At 39.5% G+C, this 19,792-nt stretch overlaps 1 protein-coding gene across 1 annotated transcript; it reads right to left on the bottom strand.

Moving 5' to 3' along the window:
- Positions 1-4,172: 4,172 nt before the first annotated feature.
- LOC108896654 (cysteine-rich secretory protein LCCL domain-containing 1-like) lies at positions 4,173-16,971 on the bottom strand. Its single transcript, XM_018695876.2, is given in 15 exon segments — positions 4,173-6,764; positions 6,890-7,023; positions 7,652-7,721; positions 8,702-8,774; positions 8,877-8,920; positions 9,061-9,191; positions 9,391-9,457; positions 9,703-9,763; positions 9,878-10,007; positions 10,009-10,046; positions 10,226-10,326; positions 10,861-10,976; positions 11,347-11,479; positions 12,616-12,734; positions 16,672-16,971. Coding segments are annotated over 15 exon segments (1,536 nt in total). The 5' UTR covers positions 16,939-16,971; the 3' UTR covers positions 4,173-6,712.
- Between the last annotated feature and the right edge of the window lie 2,821 nt (positions 16,972-19,792).

Below are 19,792 nucleotides of genomic sequence, written 5' to 3'. Positions count from 1 at the left end.
ATGCCATGTTCATGCCATATCAGAGTTATTGTAATTACAAATTGTGAATTTCATTTAGGTCAGTCTCCATGTTGCAATGATTAAACTGGAAAAGGCTGATTTATCTGAAAGTTCTGACATATCCCACTTGGCACTTGGCACAGACTATTCCTTTAAATACGCAGATATAGCATTTTATTTAGTACCAACATATGAAGTAACAATATTCAATTTGGTTTGTCTCCTTTTGTAAACTTTTTATTGTCTTTACACGGTTAGAAGACACTGGTGACTTTTTTAATACTTATGTTTAGTTGAATGAACAGGATGAGTAATTCCACATAATTCTGTTAGGTCAAATGGACCTTGGATTAACCAAATCTGATTCTGTGACTTTGAGAAAACTTCTGTGTTGTGTCATGAGAACGCAGAGTGAAACACTCCACAGTTATAAATACTCCTCAACCAACAGAAAACCCAGCAATGGGAAGATGATTACCATGTTTCGCCACCAAAACACAGCTGCTAACTATGTTAAAATAATAACAATGTCTAAATCTATGAGTGGCAGAGGGCTGAGAGGAGGAAGTCCAACCACACACTCAAACACCATCAGACACACACACACACATAGACATGACTTCTCATCATGTCTGCAGTGATTGTTAGCCCACATGCACAGTGTGTGTCCACCCAGGAGTTAACCGCCTGAGGAGTCGGCTATAAAGCATGAGAGTGATTGCATGAGTTATATTTAGAAAGTGCCACACTTCTACACATGCCGGACACATTCAGAACTACACATCCAGCTGTGGAGGTGTATTCATACATAAACACGCACACATATATGCACGAATGGCGGTGTGTTTCTGGCATGAGCAGCTGTGTCCAAATTTCAAACATACTGCATCTGAGGAACCCTCATAATTGCTACGTTTATTTGACGTTTCTGTATTTTACTGACCAACACACACAATCAAAAAGGTTTTATCCCTAAAACTGGCAACACAGCAGTGTGTTGTTAGACTTACACAAATACCAGCCATGACTATTTATTCATTTGGCTATGAAAAGACTCATACTTTCCCTTACAGCTAAATGTTATGGATTAAGTGTTCTAGGCCTGTAACTAGTATTATTTAAAGAATCATAAGATGACAGTTATGTGTATATGTGCAAAATATAGAAGCAAAGTAGGGTGACTCACTTTAACTTGGTTTGAGAGTGAACATTTTGCCCCTGGTGCAAATTTACTTGAAGCATTCAGTGTATGCAGGGGCTTGCTGAGAAGTGTGGCTCACAGAGGGGAGAGTATGTCCTTGAACTCAGCGGGGGCCCTCTCAAAGATGCCAGTTTATACTGTGCTAAGTTCAACACATCAAGGTCAAGGGGCCGTGTTTCCTCTCTTGTCAAGGGGCACAGAATTTCTAGCTGTGCACCTGGGCCCCTTTAAATACTGCTCACAAATATCAAATACAATGTTGTGCATTGTCTGATACTGCTTTACAATGTATGTGCTGTATTGACCATCCACTTTACTATCAAACATTGGAAATGCAAGGGCTCCTAGAGCAATTTTGGGCAAAAAGAATCATGTTGACTAGTTGTTGCCTGGTGTCATCAGACAGCTTCACCAACATGTACCCAACAACTCCTACTTGTGATCGCATACATCACTCCAGTCTTCCTCCTTAAGGGAGTCTTGTTATTAGGATGAACCAGCAGAGATCGTAGGGTGTTGAATAGTTCATGTAAAATGATAATTCTATGAGACTTGAAGGTTCTGACTAGCTGCTCTTCCAAACCCAGCTGCATAAGAGAGTGTCTCTGGGCTGCTTCTGATTGTACCAGTTGAGTTAGCAGAGTTAGCAGCTTCTGTCTTGGTCGTAATTTGGGACATTATTCTTATCATCCACTACAATCCCTCTTCCTTCCTTCCTCTGTTCTCAAACTCACTAGCCTCACCCTGTTCATACATGGCATTAACATGCATCTTGGGTGAGCCGATCACAAGTGTACAGCTCTGGGTAGAGATGTGAATGCATTTGCTCAGACCACATTCACAGGTGGTCTGGGCCACATTGTTTTTGCAGGGTGAATGTGTTTTATAGAGTAGATTATTTAGTGTCTTTTGAATAGCAAATAGTAGAATGACTGAACAGGGAATTGCAAATATACCTTCTTGTTGAGGGTTAGGTCAGAAAACTGATAACACATACATGTCTGTATGGAAACTATGAGCCTGGAGTCCACTAGCCTGACTTTGCACAAAATACTGGAAAGAAAAGAGACTCCAGTTGCTGGATCCATCCAAGATTTAGTTTAAATTTTTAAAAAATAAATGAAAATTTAAAAAGTAATAATAATAATAAGTAATAATCTGGTAATAAGTGAACTTCAGGTGCTGTTGAATTGATTGGTTTTGAGTTCTCATCTAGCTCTCAGCATCAGAGCAAATTAACATATATCTTAAAACACTGAACTCTTCCATCAGAAGGGAAACTAGATTCCTGCAAACCACTGCAAAGCCTTTGCTTCACTGACTGAAAACACTGAAAAACCTGCCTCTCTGGATGGCTAGCTGTCTGACCAGCTGCCTGTCTGACCGAATGGAGTTATGACTCGCAAACTGAGTTTGTGATGGAATGCTGCCTGCCTGCTCTTAATGTTTGGATGCGCTCCTGTCTGACTGGCATGGTGGCTGACTGTGACTGTTTTCTGACTGACAGGCCGGCTAACTGACCAGAGGAGTTCACAGGAGTCCTGTGCCAATGGCCGCCTCTGCAACAAGGTCCTGTGAATTTTGACAGCGCTGCGATGCTTGCCTCTTTTCTCAAGGAGACCTGGCCCAAACCCAGTTAGCATATATAATCTTGGCTCATAGGTGCTTTATGTGATAAACATTCAGGAAAAAAGGTTATGTCTACTTCAGAGCAATGTAAACCTTATTCTCTGCAATCATTAGTGACCAAGTACTGATAATATGTTCACAGTTTTGTCATGAAAATGGTCAAAGATTTTGAATACTGGCATAAAATATGAAAAGATATTTTAGTTTCCAGACCCATCAGACCCATCCTACTTAGTTTAATGGTTTTGTAAAGTAACTGTGAGAGTGTTTGTGTGTCTGTCTGATGGCGATTTGTGTCTCTGTGTACATGAGTGCTTTTCTCTATGACTGTGTGTGGCTCTTAATGTGTGTTCAGAGGTGACTGACGAGGACTTCACAGATGGGGCCTCACCACATCTGTGCCCGTCCAGAGGAAGTAGGGGAAATGCATCCTGGGAAGCTGAGAGATTGAGATAAACAAAACACAAAGTTGGTCTTTGTATATTCAGTCACTGGCACAGCAAGTGGGTCTGAGCACTTTAAAATCAGTGAACTCACAGAGCTGACACTAAAGTTTATTTACTCTTCTAAAAATGAGAAGTGATATAAAAGAAAATGCTGTAATGTATCATGCTGGTCCATACAATATGAAGTGAAAACTGTTATTTCTAATACCTCTTTAATCCCTGAATGCAAAATGTTATGAATCCAAAATCAGCACTTCTGAAATGAGAAGTATTACTTCAGCCGTTTGTGTGCAGCATTAACAAAACTTAAATCCTATGTTGGATTGACAGGACATGAATACTTTATGTGTTTAGTTCAGCTGGCAAACTGTAATGACATCTGTCTGAACTGACTTTTTACTTTAAGCATGCCAAGCCAACTGGTGGATAAGATCTCCTCCCTGAACCTGAAACAAGCAGATTTCTCTTCCTCTGTGTTCCCCACAGTTCCTGGAAACACCCCCTGCTTTCTAGAAAGAAACCTCACTTGGAAGTTTTTTTTTTCCACAGCTGAATTTGAGACATTGTTGAAATGTTAATGCCCAGATTCCTCAGGCTATCTGGGAGCTATATGGACTGATATTAAAACAATGTGGCCACTCCATATGTGTGCAACCATATGTCTGCAAAAACTGAAAACAAGTGTAATGTAATACAATGTAAACTGAGGAGCAGAGTCAAGCTGGCAGTTTGGGATTTGCAGACTTCAGGTTCAGTATTTTCTGAGACATTAATCCTACAGAGGAGAGTATAGTTCATTGATTTTATGACACAACTCTCTAATACAAAGAGAAATAATAACAAATAAAAACATTTAAACTTCATTTTAATAATATTTTAATTATAATTTTGCCATGCACATTCCTGGCCAGCCAGGGTCCATTTATATAAATCTGTAAACATAAGCTGGGAAATGCAGCATAAAACAATATGTTACATACATAATATTTACAAATATATGAATTCAATGAAATGATGGTAGAATCTGTCCTTTATAAAATTAAAAGGTTAAATGATAAACATGTTTTGCATGCAGAAGCTGTTTTACCATCTATTATTTTTAGCTTGTTTTATTTGTATTGCTGGTGATGTGTTAGAAATATAAATGAAAAAGGCAACAGTAGCACGCATTTCATATACATGCATAGTGTTCAGCATTATTTACAACATTATTATGTACAGAAATATACATTTTACTGCCTGCATTGTTGCTATGCTGTTATTGCTATTACCTCTGTGATTAAAAGGGAAGATACAGGGAGGCCCAAACCAGACTTCAATTTAAATACATAAAATAAACTGCTACTTGTGTGAATGGCATGATTTATCATAATAAAAACAGAAACACGACATGTAATTCTATCTCCTGACACACATGCTGCTGCTAGACAGCTTAGATGAGTAGGTATACCAGAAACGTTTCCCCAGGAATTGGCCTCTCGCTAAACATATCCCCTATCAGCAAGTGTCCAATCTTACTTTTGCAACTTGCATATTTTTTTCCAAAATACCTATAGACCATGTGCACAGTTTTGCAATCTGCAACCACAGTACTCTGATTCATACCCACACAACATTTCAATGGCAATTGCATCCACCAGGTTACAAATCCATGCACATGAATTACTCTGTATACAAAGATCACAGATTACTAGCAACAGTTGTAACATCATGTTACTTATGAGTTGTGCTGGCCAAAAAGAAACAACAGAATAGTTTCTACTGGTATGTTTGTGTGTTTGAAACTGGTATGTTTGCTTATACTGGTACGTACAGCCATGAAATAGCCATATGCTTGCCCTCAAGTCCAACAGTGACCTCCATTTTCATTTTTCCCACCTACTCGCCTTTTGTTACCACACTAATTACCAGCTATATAAATAAGCGCATTACAACTTCAGGCCCACAGAGAGCCTACAGCTTCATGTATTCAGAGGATAATGAAGCATATTGTTGGCTGGACTGCAACAGCAGGGCCAGCCCTATGTTCATGACTGACTGAGTGGGTTGGATGGCCAGTTACACTATTGACTGGCTGGCTTTTGGGACTTTTCACATCGGCTGTCATTCTATCACAGTGATTTGGAGCAAGCAGTTTCTATTACTTCATCAAGGACTGCAACTCGTTTCTATTTGCCTGCTCCAGTACTCAACAGCTCCACACAGCTAAAGCGGAAACAACCAGTGTTATGTCAAGTTAACACTAGCTGACAACACTGTCAGCAGCCCAGCAGGAGAGACACTCCACTGTGCGGTAGGATTTCACAATTTCATTCCAGCCATATACTAGGTTTTTGCCTAATATGCTTTGCACTCTTGTGGCCTGAAACACTCAATACTCAAAAACTCAAAATACTCCAAACATTCAGAGGTCTGTACCCGGTATACAGGAAAATAATACTCAACATCCAGGCACCTCCTCATCCTCATAGCCTAATCTCCTGTAACATTAAAAGTGAAAACATTGTTCTAAAATATGATCAAATATTGTATGTGAGCTAAGCAATCAAACAGGGTAATGTTAGAATGAGGAGTCAGGAACAAACAGTCTCATATTTTCCTTATCATGTGCATAATACTAGGACTAATTAGCTAACACTGCAATACGGGAGCAATACTGTATTTTCCATGCCCTCTGCACAGATCATCACCTGGTGAGAATGCTGACTTTTTGGGGAAATGCAGCTTTAGCCTCAGTCTCTTAGCTCAGTTTTTAGCACAATATGGGACAGTTTGAAGCTTTAGTAGTTTGCATACTGAAGGGAAAATAAATTGTTCTCCATATTAGGGATATAATAAGTCAGATCACACCCAACAAAAAACAACCCTTTTAAAAATAAATGATTAATTCTGCACATGGAAAAAAGAAATCCTGCTTGCTGGTGTAATAAAACATGGATCAGTTGGGATTGATTTATTTATCTATTTAATTCTGACTTATTTGTACTTTTACTTAACGTCTGGTTTGGCCCTCCTTAGAGACCTTCACATCATGAAATCATGGGAGGCAGCTGGAGTGGTGCTAAATCTGGTGGCGTACAGTATATTCAAGTTTAAGTGTTAAAAAACATGATGTCATGGATGTCATGATATCATGTCAGCAAAAGATGCATAACAGCCCAATGTGATTATTATGGTCAGATTTAGAAAGACGTAAGGCAAAAGACATCCAAGACCATCATTTACCAAACTTGCTAAGCTATCTCTGGAATCATGACCAAACTTAAAAGGGAAGCCTTGATAAAAGTCATGTTACACTTTTAGTGTCAGAGGCTGAAAAGTTAAATTATTTACTGCAGGAGTGAATGTAATTGCAGGTTGTCAGATGATAATGAGTGGGTATGCTAGATGTGAAGTGGCCATGTTTGACGGTACTCTGCCCTTTGAGAGTGGTTTTTCAGATGACTGCAAACACTCTGAAGGCTTTTCCTCCTGTTGGGTTCAGTAGGCTGGAAGAAGAAGAGCAAGGAGAGAGAGAGAGAGAAATGAAATTAGCCAAATATATACTTGGATACACACATAATTATTCTCTATATAGTAACTATATGTATCTACTTCATATTTTTAATCATACCTCTCTGAGGTGATGCCATTCTGGTAACTGCCACTGTACTGCCTCCTTTTGTCCACTGGCATCACATCAAGGTAACCTCCAGACTCATTCTGGATCACTCCAGCATGGATGGCCGCTCTACAGATACCGGATTTCTGGATGCAACAGGCCAGTACATGTTAACATGGTCTTTGAGTCTAGTTGGTGACAGCTGCCAATATTTATCATTGTCATAAATTTATAAAAAATTATAAAAATTCAAATGATCTACTTGTGTGCCATAAGAAGAGGATGTCTTTTTGGCGATGGGTTGTTAAATGTCTTTCAGAATAATGGTACCATTAGTAAATGAATCGAATATAATTTTGTTCCTTGAAGCAGTAACAATTTCAAACATTCTGAAATGTGATGGCTGAAAATACACAGGTGTAAATTATCTTAATAAAGGCTACAACATGTTTCAGGACTCTTTTATTATGCATGTGCTTTTCCTGCAGTGATGAGTCAAAATGTCTGCTGTGATAGAGGATGTGTAGGCCAATCATATTTTTCACAACAGACACGTGAATGTGTCATAACAAGAAAAAACATGCATGCACAGCAACTAATAGCACTAATTAAAGCTGTCTTTTATTATTTTATAATTATTATCATTTATTTCATTGTTGCAGAACTGATGGCTTACATGAGCACTTAAATGGAATGAAGCCATCATTAATGTTGTTAATTACACCTGTGCTTTACTTGCAATGGTCAGTTTATAACAATGATGCAAGAACTCACATCTGAGTAATACTTCGTCCCAATGACTCGGACTCGACTGTCACGCAAGCAGTTCCTGGGACAATACAACCTGAAGAAAAAAAGAGAGCCCAGGTTAGGTCATAAGACATTTTCAGTGCATACACTGAAACTAAAATATGTTCTGACTGTTTAATGTGTAGGAAGTGTTAATCAAATCAGATTTCCATAGCTGGTCTTGGATATAAGGATATTATTAGCACCTTCCTTGCTGCATGTCTAAAAGGCAGAGATACAAAGTAACAAAGTAATCTTAGACCCTGTTAATGCCTGGCATTAATGTATGTCTCAGGTGATCCGATTACAAGTGAGCACAACCTAGTATGTCAGTTTACACTTGGCATTAGAATACGTCTGCATTGACTTCTAGAGTGACCGCTTGTGATCGGATCTCACTTTCATGCTTATATGCAAATAAACGCATACATTCTTTCTGTTTGCAAAGACCAAGTGTGGTCTTGTTTTTAACAGATGGGAGGCGGCAAGGAACTTCCTGTATTTAACCTGCCTGGTGTGTTCCAGTCAGACCAAATTGCCCAAAATGTTCAGATTTTCAATATTCTCAGATGTTGTGGACAAGACCAGCTTTATGCGACTTGAGAACCAACTGAATGAGTATGAATGAGTATGTAAGTCCACATGTGGTCCAAGACACACTCACCTACAAGCTACTGCAAAAATGTGGAAATATATGAACAGGGGCTCACTGGTTAAATTTAAACCACAGGTTGTTGGAATGTAAATAAAACAAAACTATAGATGACAAAGTTGATAACCTTGGTCAAGGTATAACTTCAAATATACACACAAAGGACAGCAGGGTAGCTTAACCAGGGTATCTTTGCTTACTCTGGCTGTAAGCAAGTCTTGCAACTTTACTTTGAATTTGGAAGTACACATGAGCTAAATACCTAAAATCTATTACTTAAAATGACTGTGAGTCATATCTCAGCCCATTGTGGCTTAATTCAAACAGTGTCCACATGAAAGTTCCAGGTGTTCTACATGACTAAAACTAAAGTAGAATGTTACCTGGGACAGTGACGCACAGGTTTCTTGAAAGGGCAGAAAAGTGCCACGGTGGTATCACATGTTACTGCCTTGACTAGGAGAAAAAAGGCAAAGCAAAATGACTCTACAGTGTTTCTGCATATGGACAATAATGCATCTGTATCTTTACAGTGAAAAGTGATTGTGTACTCCTTACCAGGAACTGACTCTACTTTGAAAGAATTTGCACTCCTGTTTTTCCTGTGAAATTAAAGAAAACTGCATGAAGTTATGCTCTGTGGTGAAGAGCCATGAATCACTGGTTGAGTGAATATACTGTATATCACATCTGTATTAACTAAACTCCTTAATAAAAGCTAAATACAGAGACTGATTCATACCCAATTGATTGAATACCATTCTTGTATGATTTGGTGAACTGCTGTTTTCTGCCCAGTCTGGTCACATCCAGCCATCCTCCATCATTGTCAATAACACCAGAGTGTAAAGCAGCTCCACACACACTGGATTGCTGCAGTAAAAACAAAGATAGGAATGTACAGCAAGGTATAACTTAAAGGAAATGAATTTTCAGTGGATACATATTTGTATACGTGAACATAAGCTGTATTCTGTCACCATACAATAGCCCATTTTTAAAGCTATCAGTATAATCATTTAGTATACCATACAACACAGTGTATAGATAGCTGTTGTCAGTGATTATTTACCATGTCATAATATCCAGTCCCAACTACTTTTCCAGACCTGTCAAGGCAGCCAGGTGGACACTCATATCTATAGACAGGAACAACAGTAACATGATTTTTAGACTGGGGCTTTGCTTGGAATAAAAGCACATGATATTCTACTAACTAAAGTTTTTTCTGTAAATGGAAAATTACCTGATGCTAACTGAACCTAATTCTTGGTATGGGAAACAAGGTACAACAAGTAATACTTGTATATAGTGTATTATGATTTTTCATATATTGCTTGATGTTCATCATTTGCACAGTGTCAGTCCATTCATCACCATTTACCTGTTACAGGTTGTTCCCTTGCACTGATCTCTCAGTTTTATGTCACATTCAACCTGTTGGCCTAAAATGACAAACAGAAGTTTTTCACTAACTCATTTTATTATTGCTAATAATGTATTACATACATTCCTCATTGTCCCTTTCAGAGGTGTAGTATCATGGGAGCACTTCTTACACATCTGCTCTGTGCTGACAACCTGGTCTCTCTCTAGGTTGTCATTGGGTGACGGGTCTGGTGACTGGGCCCTGGGCTGGGGCTCTCTGTCCCTTACCGGTTCGGGTTCAGGTTCGATGTAGTTGCTTTCCTTCAATCTCAGGAGGTGGACGCCTGTCCACACCCCCGTCTGAAAACACGGAAACCAAGTTAGCAGACGTTTGTCATTTCATAGACCATAAGTTTTATCAGATCAAAACAGGGCAAGCCATTCTACTTTGATATAACTACTGATATCTGACAATAAATTGTTAAGATGCAAAGTATGTTAAAGAGTGGCATAAAACTACAAGTTTGACCCAAACTTACCTTTGTAGCAGAGGTTATCCCTGCAGCCTCCGGCATAGCTGGCTGGACAGGCAGAGCATGGAGCTCCATATTTATATGGAGCATGACCCCACCAGTTCCCCCTGAAAAAATAATATGGAGTTCGCCACAGTTTAAAGGGCAGAACTGTTACATTAGACCATTTTCATAAGCTGACGCTGTTCATCCCTTGTGTTTTTTTCCTGATGTATTTGAATCTTTTATAAGAAAGAAATATAATTGCACTTTAGCTATAAATGTAGCAGCATAAGAAATAATGTTCTTTACAGCCTGAGTCACTTTTGCTTTTGATGAACCATGTTTTATTTATTTATTTTTTGTGACCAAGAAACACTTTGTCAGTGTAGCACAGGCTGAATCTTGATACTTTGGTGTCAACAGGTCTCTTCAGAAATCTTATAAAGGGTTGCTAAGTTTGAAATGTGTATTTTTGGTGAATTAATTAATTATTGACTGTCTTTTTCTTGTTTGTGTTTTTCTTTTTAAACACAACAGGAGCCATTATTCTAGTTAAAAAAGGAACCAATTCTGAGAGAACCACATTTATGTTCTACTGCTGACATCTGTATTTTTTAGCAGGAGGAATCATATCTTATTGAATGCACATCAAAACTTACGGTGGAGAGTAGTTGCAGACGAGATAAACAGCTTTGGCCCAGATCATTCCCCACACATTCATGTTGTAACACACATTGATGGCACACCCAATGCGGTTACTAGTTGCCCACACCAACTGAAATTGAAATACACAAACACAGTGAAGCATCCAGTCTTCTCACATTAGATGGAACTTGTAGCTGAATTCAGTCAGTGGTCATCACATGTTAATGTTAACTATGCATACAGTATGATTTTACATGATTTTGATACGTTGCTCTCACAGTGACATAAACAATAAAGAAAACACCTTTTTTTCTTTTTTTTTTTACTTTTAGTTATTGTTATTTATGTCATTTATCAAATCTAAATTAAGTTTAAAAACAAATGTAGTACTAGTGAGATGTGTATCAAGTGATCAATGCAATGTGTTTTTTTTTTTAAAGGAAAACTCCCCCTAGGCATTGTTTACCCTCAAAGACTCATACATATAAAAGTCCTTTTACCTGAGTGTAGTGAGTGCATACAGGTCCTGAACATCTGAATGGGCAGTGTGGGTTACACTCCTGGGAGTAGGGATAACTGTAGTATCTCACCTCATCATACCAGGCCTGGACATGGTAGGTAGGAGGACGGTCCCTAAAGTGACATAAAAGTTGCTAAACTTCTGTATATCTATATGTCTATTAATAATGTCACCAAAAAACACAAGACATGTCACTTATATCATGACATATCAATGCAGTCCTGTGTACTTGGTTGGTTGATGTCATATTAGGAGTTAAACTGTCTTGTTGAAGTTTCCGTAAGCAAAGCACGTCACCCCAGACTGTTCCAGTGGAAAACAATGAAAAAAAAAAAACACTGAGCAATTTCCAGGTATACTGTGTTTAACTAAATACTTACCATGGGCCATTAAAGGCCACTGCACAAATACACAGGTGTTTTCAGTTATTCTAGCTCAGGCTGAACTGGGGCACAATTATAATAGCAATCATTGTTTGTGAAATCAACAAACATCATGTACTAATGCCATAGAGGTGTAAACTGTCACACCCAAACAGGTGCAACACAACAGTGAGATGAAGCATTTAATTAATTAAGCATGATCAGTACAAACCCATACAGTTCTATAAAGTGGTCTAATTAATCAGAGTAAATAAAACCACACCTGTGTTAATGTGTGGTGGGTTTGGCTTTAAATTAGTGAAACATTGCAGAAATGTGTCTTAGACTTAGATCTCACTTTGCTGATTTTATCAACGAGAGCAAGTGTGCAGCAATGACAAAATAATGCTCAAACTTTAAACGTGCTGTTTTAACTAACCACTCTCCAGCCAGTAGAGGTGTTTACAGTATCTGCTGCCCACACCTGCTTTATACTGTATGCAAAAGGCTCCTGTTTCAGTTCAAATCCCTGAGGCCATCTGAAGGCAGCAGGACAGATATGTTGATAAATCTGACCCTTTAGATTTGGGAGATGCCATGCCAGAGCACAGTGCATTATGCATGACTGGCCACTGTGTTTCCCTTTGTTAAATCACATGCAAATAACACCAGACTGGTACAAAGACATCCCATACAATATTAATACACGATGATGTTGTATATCAGCAGATCGCCAATCCTGAGTGTCTTTGCCTCCTCTCCAAACATTTCATGTTTTCCATGCTGTGAGGTTTGGAAAACCTGTCTAAGATGAAAACATATTTTAAAGAAAACTGCTGGATTAAACAATTCAACTGACACATTACACACTAATGTGACATACACACCTGCCCCAGTGCGCTCCAAGGTTTTGGCCTATTTGTGTCAACATGTGGCTCGGTCCATGTTCCCATCGGCAGGTATGTGCCCAGTACTCTGCGCTCCTCTCTAGCTCATAATCCCATACCTGGAGAGCACATGCAACACACACACACACACACACACACACACACACACACACACACACATTCTTGGTTAAAAGGTTATTTGGCTCTGGAAGGTCAACCTTGAGGGTTATTTTTCGTTCAGCTAGCAGCTAAAACATAAAGTTTGGTAATATAGGTTTTCTCTAGAACTGTGGGTCAGTGTCTGAGTCCAGAGCACCTTTGCCTGCAACAGATGTTTGTAGACCTTAAACTCCACTCTGGACCACCCTACTGAATAAAGAGGGCAAAATGGCCACTTACCATAGCTCTGGCTTTAATTGCTACTCATTACTTTTTTTCAGATATCTCATCATTCTACCAAACTACCATGAACTCCACTGAAACTAAAGTGAAGGTAGCCATACATACCTGAGGCAAGGTGAAGCTGAAAGATGAAACTGCTCTTCACTTTAAAGTACTGTAGTATGGATGCCTTTTGCAAATTTAACACAGTATAGTCAAAACTAGGCCTCTCCTATTAAACACACACATTCGTTGACTTACACACAGACACACATATGAGAGAGAAGGAAAACAGAGAGGTATCACCACCACCACATCAACTTGCAGCTTTGTGCTACTATTCTATGTGGTTGTTTGATAGCATGTTTCCAGTAAGTTTTGGTCTCATAAAACAAGCAAGAGGAAAAAAAAAGGCTTACAGAAAACACTACTAACACAGAGAGTCTCTGTTTGGGGACTTGATGCCATCTTTACTGTAGAAACTTGACTCAATTAAAGTCAAAATACCTGAAAACTATTTGCACTTCTTGTTTTGAACAAAGCAGACCGTAGGTACAGGACTCAGCAATTCAAATGTTACAGCAGAGTTAATTCACTGTTGGGGAGGTAGAAGAATAGGTGCAGTGTGTTCTGCTGTTGGCATACTGTTTAGTTGCATTACAGCTATCACACGTCAAAACTAATAGGCTAATGATTTAGTGTGGAGTTGTAACTGCTCTGATTGACCACCATAATGTGTTCCATATGTGTGGTAAGGCTAACACACTATGTCAGTGTTACACTCTTTCCCATTCACTGTGGTGCTGCTTACTGCTCAGGGCTGGTTGGAGACTCTTTAATTCGGCCACAACCCAGCTGTGACTGAGGTACCAACACTGAGGCCTATATGTTTGCCATGTCACAGTGCATTTTTCCATAATCAGTATATTGCATAGTAGCTGTTGGGGAGACTTTTCTGATCATGTCACATTTCATTATTTATGTCATTATTGTCTGTTTGTTCTCAGTTGAAAGATGCATGATACTTTGCAGGTTGAGCCAATCTTGTTACCATTATATGGGGAAGGAAACTGTCCTCAGCAGGAAATGACAGTGCTAATCACTGGAAAACTCAAAACAACCAAAACATGCTCGAATTTGTCTGTTATGTCGATTTCAGATTAAGTGAATAGGACTTGGAGCAAACGTTTGCAGGACATAAGTGTGATGGGACCTTTACTGGGCATTCAGACCAAACACAGCAGTTTGGTAAAATACTCAGAGGCTTAGGGGTAACAAATCAAAGAATCTGAGGACTTATCAGATATCAATATAAATATATATTTCTGTAATATTGCAACAATCACTTTCATCTTGCATCTCAACTACATGTATCTGAACTCCTGCTTGCCTGCTTGCACATATTTGCCTGGCTAACATATTGTGTTACAGGATGAGTTTTGTGACATTGTGTTGAGATGGCTGCATTTCTTTACGCCCAGTTAATATCGGTCTGGACATAGCCTTATGGAAGACATCATGGCGGGTTTAAAATCTGTGTGACTTTGACACTACACTTCATTGTTTGGCTTGTCCTTAAAGTCAGTGTTTTTTTGTTTTGTTTTTTTAAACTATGAACATGATCTTAGCAATGACAGTCTAATCAAGTGGTTTTATTTGCCACATGCAGACCAAACTGATATATTGGGGTACTAACGCAGAAAATATTAAAAAGTTGCTTTTGAAATGAAAACAGTTTATTTCCTTCGAGTCCAAACTTTGATCGAGGAGTTGACAAAGAGCTTTATTGTCTAACTGCACTTTTCTGACATTGTGTTGTGACAGTTTCTTTACACTTTTTGAAACTGACAAGCAATTCTACTTTCACATAGGTGAGTGGAGGTAAAGTATGCAGGAATGGGACTCTATCATGCTCTCTTTTCTCTTTCAATCAGTCCAAAGCTTTCACTGCAACCAATCTACACTGGATACTAATGATCTCTGCCAGCTCATTATTCTTTCCATGTTCTTGTTATTCTTCACCCTCAATTATCCAGCAGAGGGGAAGATGGACTGCCCAGCAGCCTTTGGAGAAAGGTCGGGGTAACAACTACCAATCTCCTTTTGCATTCCAAAGAGCATTAAGTTCCCAAAATACAGACCTGTTTCCAGCCATATGCCAGGACCACCTCTGCTACAGAACCAAGTTCAAGATGTGCATTCTTAGAGCAGTAGATTGAGGAGGTGTGCTCAAGGTTCTTTGCAAAGAAAAATATTGAGGAAGAAAACAAGTAGTCGTTGTTTTTGTAATTCAAAATATACAAAGTGGTTCGCTCATAATTCAGTATACAAAGTGGCTGTGATTATGGGAACCCTTAAAGAAGTCTCTATTTCTCAAGAAGACCTGCTGGGCAAGAAATGACGTGCTTTACATTAACAGATGTAACTGTGCTCTACAGACATTTGCTGAATGGACTTTTGTATGAAATGAAGGAGTCAAAGCTGCAGTGAAGTGCAGCCCCTTTGGCCTCCCGATCCTGCAAACTGAAGACCAAATACTTGGCCCTCATCAGTCCCCTGCCTTACCACATCATTATCATCAGTAATAGTATCCCTTGCTAGAGAAACACTGGATTAGTGTACATAACATACATTTACACTACCGTGCCCTGCACTTCAAACGCCAGGGCTCGAAATGTTGGAAATAGATTCACCACTATGGCACCCAAAATGAGATGCGTGGAGGATCAAATAAAAGATAACATTGGTCTCGGCCAGGGTTTGAGTGAGCTGCGATGGATGGGGAGAGAGGAGGCGAAGCGAGAGAGTGAAAGTGGAGGAGGGTGAAGAAAAGCCTGAGGGAGAGCTTGCGAGGCTGAAGATCAAGAAGGCGAAAAAGAACTAGGCAGGGAGAAAAAGAGTCAGCAGGAGAAGAAATGGAGTGATAGAGTAAGGAGACACGGGGCCGGAAGGGAGGGAGCACAGGATGGTTGAGGTGGAGGGCAGGACAACACTGTGGGGGTGAAAGCTGGATCTGGGCCAGGGTCAGTGAGGCCAGGCAGGAGGCAGGAGCTAGCCAGACGATGGATTTGGCTTGCGGATCTCGTTCCCTCTGTCTTTCCTTCCCTACTTTGCTGTCTTTAGTTGACAGAGCTGCACTTGCACAGTCACATAAGTGCTTTCCTCCCAAAAGGACTAGTGAGTTTAGTGTCAAACCTCTCTGATATGTCACTTGAAATGAACCCTGTGTCAAATCTATTGTGTATGTCACAAGGACACACTCTCGTGACTATTCATCCTGATTTATTTTTCTATATTTCCTTCAATAAAAACACACACACCGGAGAGAACAAAATACAGCACAATAGAACTAACCAGTTACACAGCCCTGACCCCTTACTATCTTCCACAACTGCACATGCTGTTGGTAACACTAGCAAATTACTACCATTCAAAATCATACAGTTGGTCTCTCATAATTAGTAGCTGGTGACCATCAATTTTGTCACAAGCTATGACTAAAATTATGTCAGTTGCTAGCAGATTTTATCAGATGGCTAGCTGATTACGCTAACATTGGCTCCAATATTTGGTGAAAACCAGTGTTTCCAGATGATTTCTCTGTGTTTCTCAATGACTCAAGAACCCTGTAATATTAAATATTCTTAAATGTGCACTTGGTGCACTTGTATTCACCATGTACTCCATGTTGGAGGCAGGAGGGTGGACCTGACCACGCAGCTTGTTGTGCAGATCCAGAATGAGGTGCATGTCTCCCTCGCTGATGGCCCTCTTCCCTCTCGGCCTCGCCCTCCACCACTCCTCATCCTTCTCCCTGTATTTGTCCAGGATGGACTCAAGACGTGTGGAGTTGGTGAGCACCATAGCCAGGACAGTCTGGGTCATGCACAGGAACAAGCTTGCTGCTCTAACCCAGCCCAGGTAAGGAAGAGGACTCTTCATGATTGGGAAAGTACTGCTGCAGAATGAAGAATACTCTCTGTTGCCTGCAGACAGAGAGAATGCATGGTGAGGTAAAATAGTTTTAGTTTGAATTCTTGCTTCATTATCTCAGACTGTTTGCTTGCTGCATGTGAGAATAAGGTTTGAATACATCATTTTTCACTGCATCATTGCTCATTAAAAAAGAACATGGACTCTGCAAACCCCAGATAAACATTAGCATTTACATCAGGGTGCATACTAATCTTCTTCCTTCTTAGTTCTACACTAGAGCCCAAAGGCACCCTGAATCTATCCTCTGTCCCTGTTTAATAATGCGGTAATTATAGGGGACTTCACTTCAAACAGTAAGTCTAATACAGCTTTCAGCAGTCTGAGTGCATCTGCAGGTCACTGCTTCACTGCGCATAGTAGGACTAGTGTAAACTGACTTTTCACACGTTATGTTGATGGTCACAGGCATTTAGTGCGCATGCGTGAGTTACTGTACTCTATATGCTGACATGCACCGCAGGGAGGCTTGCAGTATTTTAATTTTATAGGAATATGAACTGTTTTGATGATCCCTACAGGAAAGAAAACACGTTTCTTTTCACCTAAATCTGTAGAAAAACACACATAACAAACCATACTGTAAAATATTTCAGTGGTACCATATGAATAGTTTAAAGAAAAACAAGAGTATAGCTACTATAAACTTGCTTGATTACCACAGACACACACTATATATAATACTGTATTTTTGTAACGGATAGACACTACAAAGTATACTGCAAGTTTACCTTCAGATTCCGTCAAACTGATCAAAATATCTCCCAGGTGCAATACTCCAGTTGCCAAAACGCCTGTTCAGCTCCAATTAATTCCATCTATCACACATAATGAGTGCAGGCAGTCGGTTCTCCTTCGGACTGCACGTCCACGCTGGAGGACTGAGAGCTCAGAAATGTCTATAGGTACCTGTTGAATTCCTCAGGTCCCACAGTGCGCCGCTGGCTGCATAGGACTGCTGCTCATTTTGCGCTTATATGCCAAATTTGCGCTTAGCAACGCGCAACGCAGCGGACCACGCCTCCGCAAATCCTCCCGCTGCCCCTCAGTGCACCTCCACCCTCAAACACAGGCACAGGCCGGCGGGGATTTGTTGGAACTCCAGGGTTGATCTATTCGAGGAGGCACCTGATCGCACTGAGAAGTGACGTGAGGGTAAACTTGTGGATGTTGTGAGAGCAAGCAGCCCACTCGGGTTACAAATATTGCACATTTTGCTGTTTCCAGTTTTTTTGTTTGTCAGGAAGACACTGGTCAAAAACTAGTTTTTAGTAGCTTAAAATAGGTCACAGTCTTAAGTCTTTACAGTAGAACTGTCCAACTATGGCTTCTTGATGAACAGTTAGAATGGACTAAAATGGACTGGCAATTATGACATCTCCTTTACTTTCATTGTATCTCCAGTATAGTCATTTGCTTTGACATTACTCTATATGCAGTACAGGAACAGTCTTTGCATGTTTAGTGGAAAAATATCCATTATGCTGTGATAATTATTTGTGCTCTCTGCACAAATGCATTGAATATCCCATTTGTGAGCATCTGTCAGTGGTGTATTCCTTTTATGATGGCTGAACGTGGTCTGAAGTCACATCAGTTTTTTCATGACTGTGTGTGAGAATGGCAGCAGCAGCAGCAGCAGAAACCATCAGGGTGGCCAGTATTCCCCCCCGCGACACAACCACAGAGCACTGATTCATCTGCCTTTGCATACACTAGAAGAGTTGTTAAAGTTTGTGGGTTGGATGTGTGTGTGTGTGTGTGTGTGTGTGTGTGTGTGTGTGTGTGTGTGTATGTGTAGTTCTATTTTTGTGAGGACCAGTTTGAGTTTTAGACCTTGGGAGCGAGAACATTTTGGCAAAGTGAGGACATTTTTCACAACTCTAAAGGGCTGTTTGAGGGTAAAGCCTTTAGGTTTCAGTGTTAGAATTAGATTTAGGTTTAGGTGATGAGCTATAATGCATTAGGTCAGTGAGTGTCCTGTCAAAATATGTGTGTGCATGTTCTCTCTCTCTCTCTCTCTCTCTTCTATATATATATATATATATATATATATATATATATATATATGCTTCCACTGCTTTTTTCTGACTGTCCATCAGAACAAAGAAGAAACAAAAAGTAAATTCATCAAAAAAATGAAAATGAAAATGAGAGGAAATATGTAAAGTATATAAAACAATGCAAATAAAAGCAAAAAAAAAAAAAAAAAAGAACATGAATGAACCATGTATACAAGAAGTCACAGCATAAGCCATTCATACTGGCTGTTCAGGCTGACATGGAGGAAATACATGAGTGAACTACTACTACTACTACCAATAATGATAATACTGATAATAATAATAATGATATTGGATACTGTATATTACACAGTGGGGTCATTTAGATGTTAGGGCATGACCTGCAAAATAGATGGCTCACTGCAACCAGGAAACTCTGAGTCCACTAAATTACAGAAGATGGTTTTTCTGTCCCAGTAATCGTAAACTAATGTTTGATGTTTTTGAATCTCTTCTTTTGTCTGTCAAACAGTAAGAACATGAATCTAGGGAATGTTTTACATTTTTGCTTTAAAAAATGACTTAAAAAGGAATAGATCAGTAAATTTTCAGAATAGTTGGTGATTACTTTTCTTTTTAATTAATTCATCAACTGTATGATTCAGTGCTAATTCTCTCTCTCTTACATCATTCTTAATTTATACATTATGGTTGATAGTGGTAAGATTGGTAATAATAATAATTTTAGGGCAGCCTGATATGCAGACAGCCTCCAGTTTTCATCACTTCACACGCTTTGC

This window comes from Lates calcarifer, linkage group LG4 (assembly GCF_001640805.2).
Source record: "Lates calcarifer isolate ASB-BC8 linkage group LG4, TLL_Latcal_v3, whole genome shotgun sequence".
Lineage (NCBI taxonomy): Eukaryota > Metazoa > Chordata > Actinopteri > Centropomidae > Lates > Lates calcarifer.
Note: the sequence above shows the minus strand (reverse complement) of the source record. Positions and strands in the feature narration are given on the sequence as shown.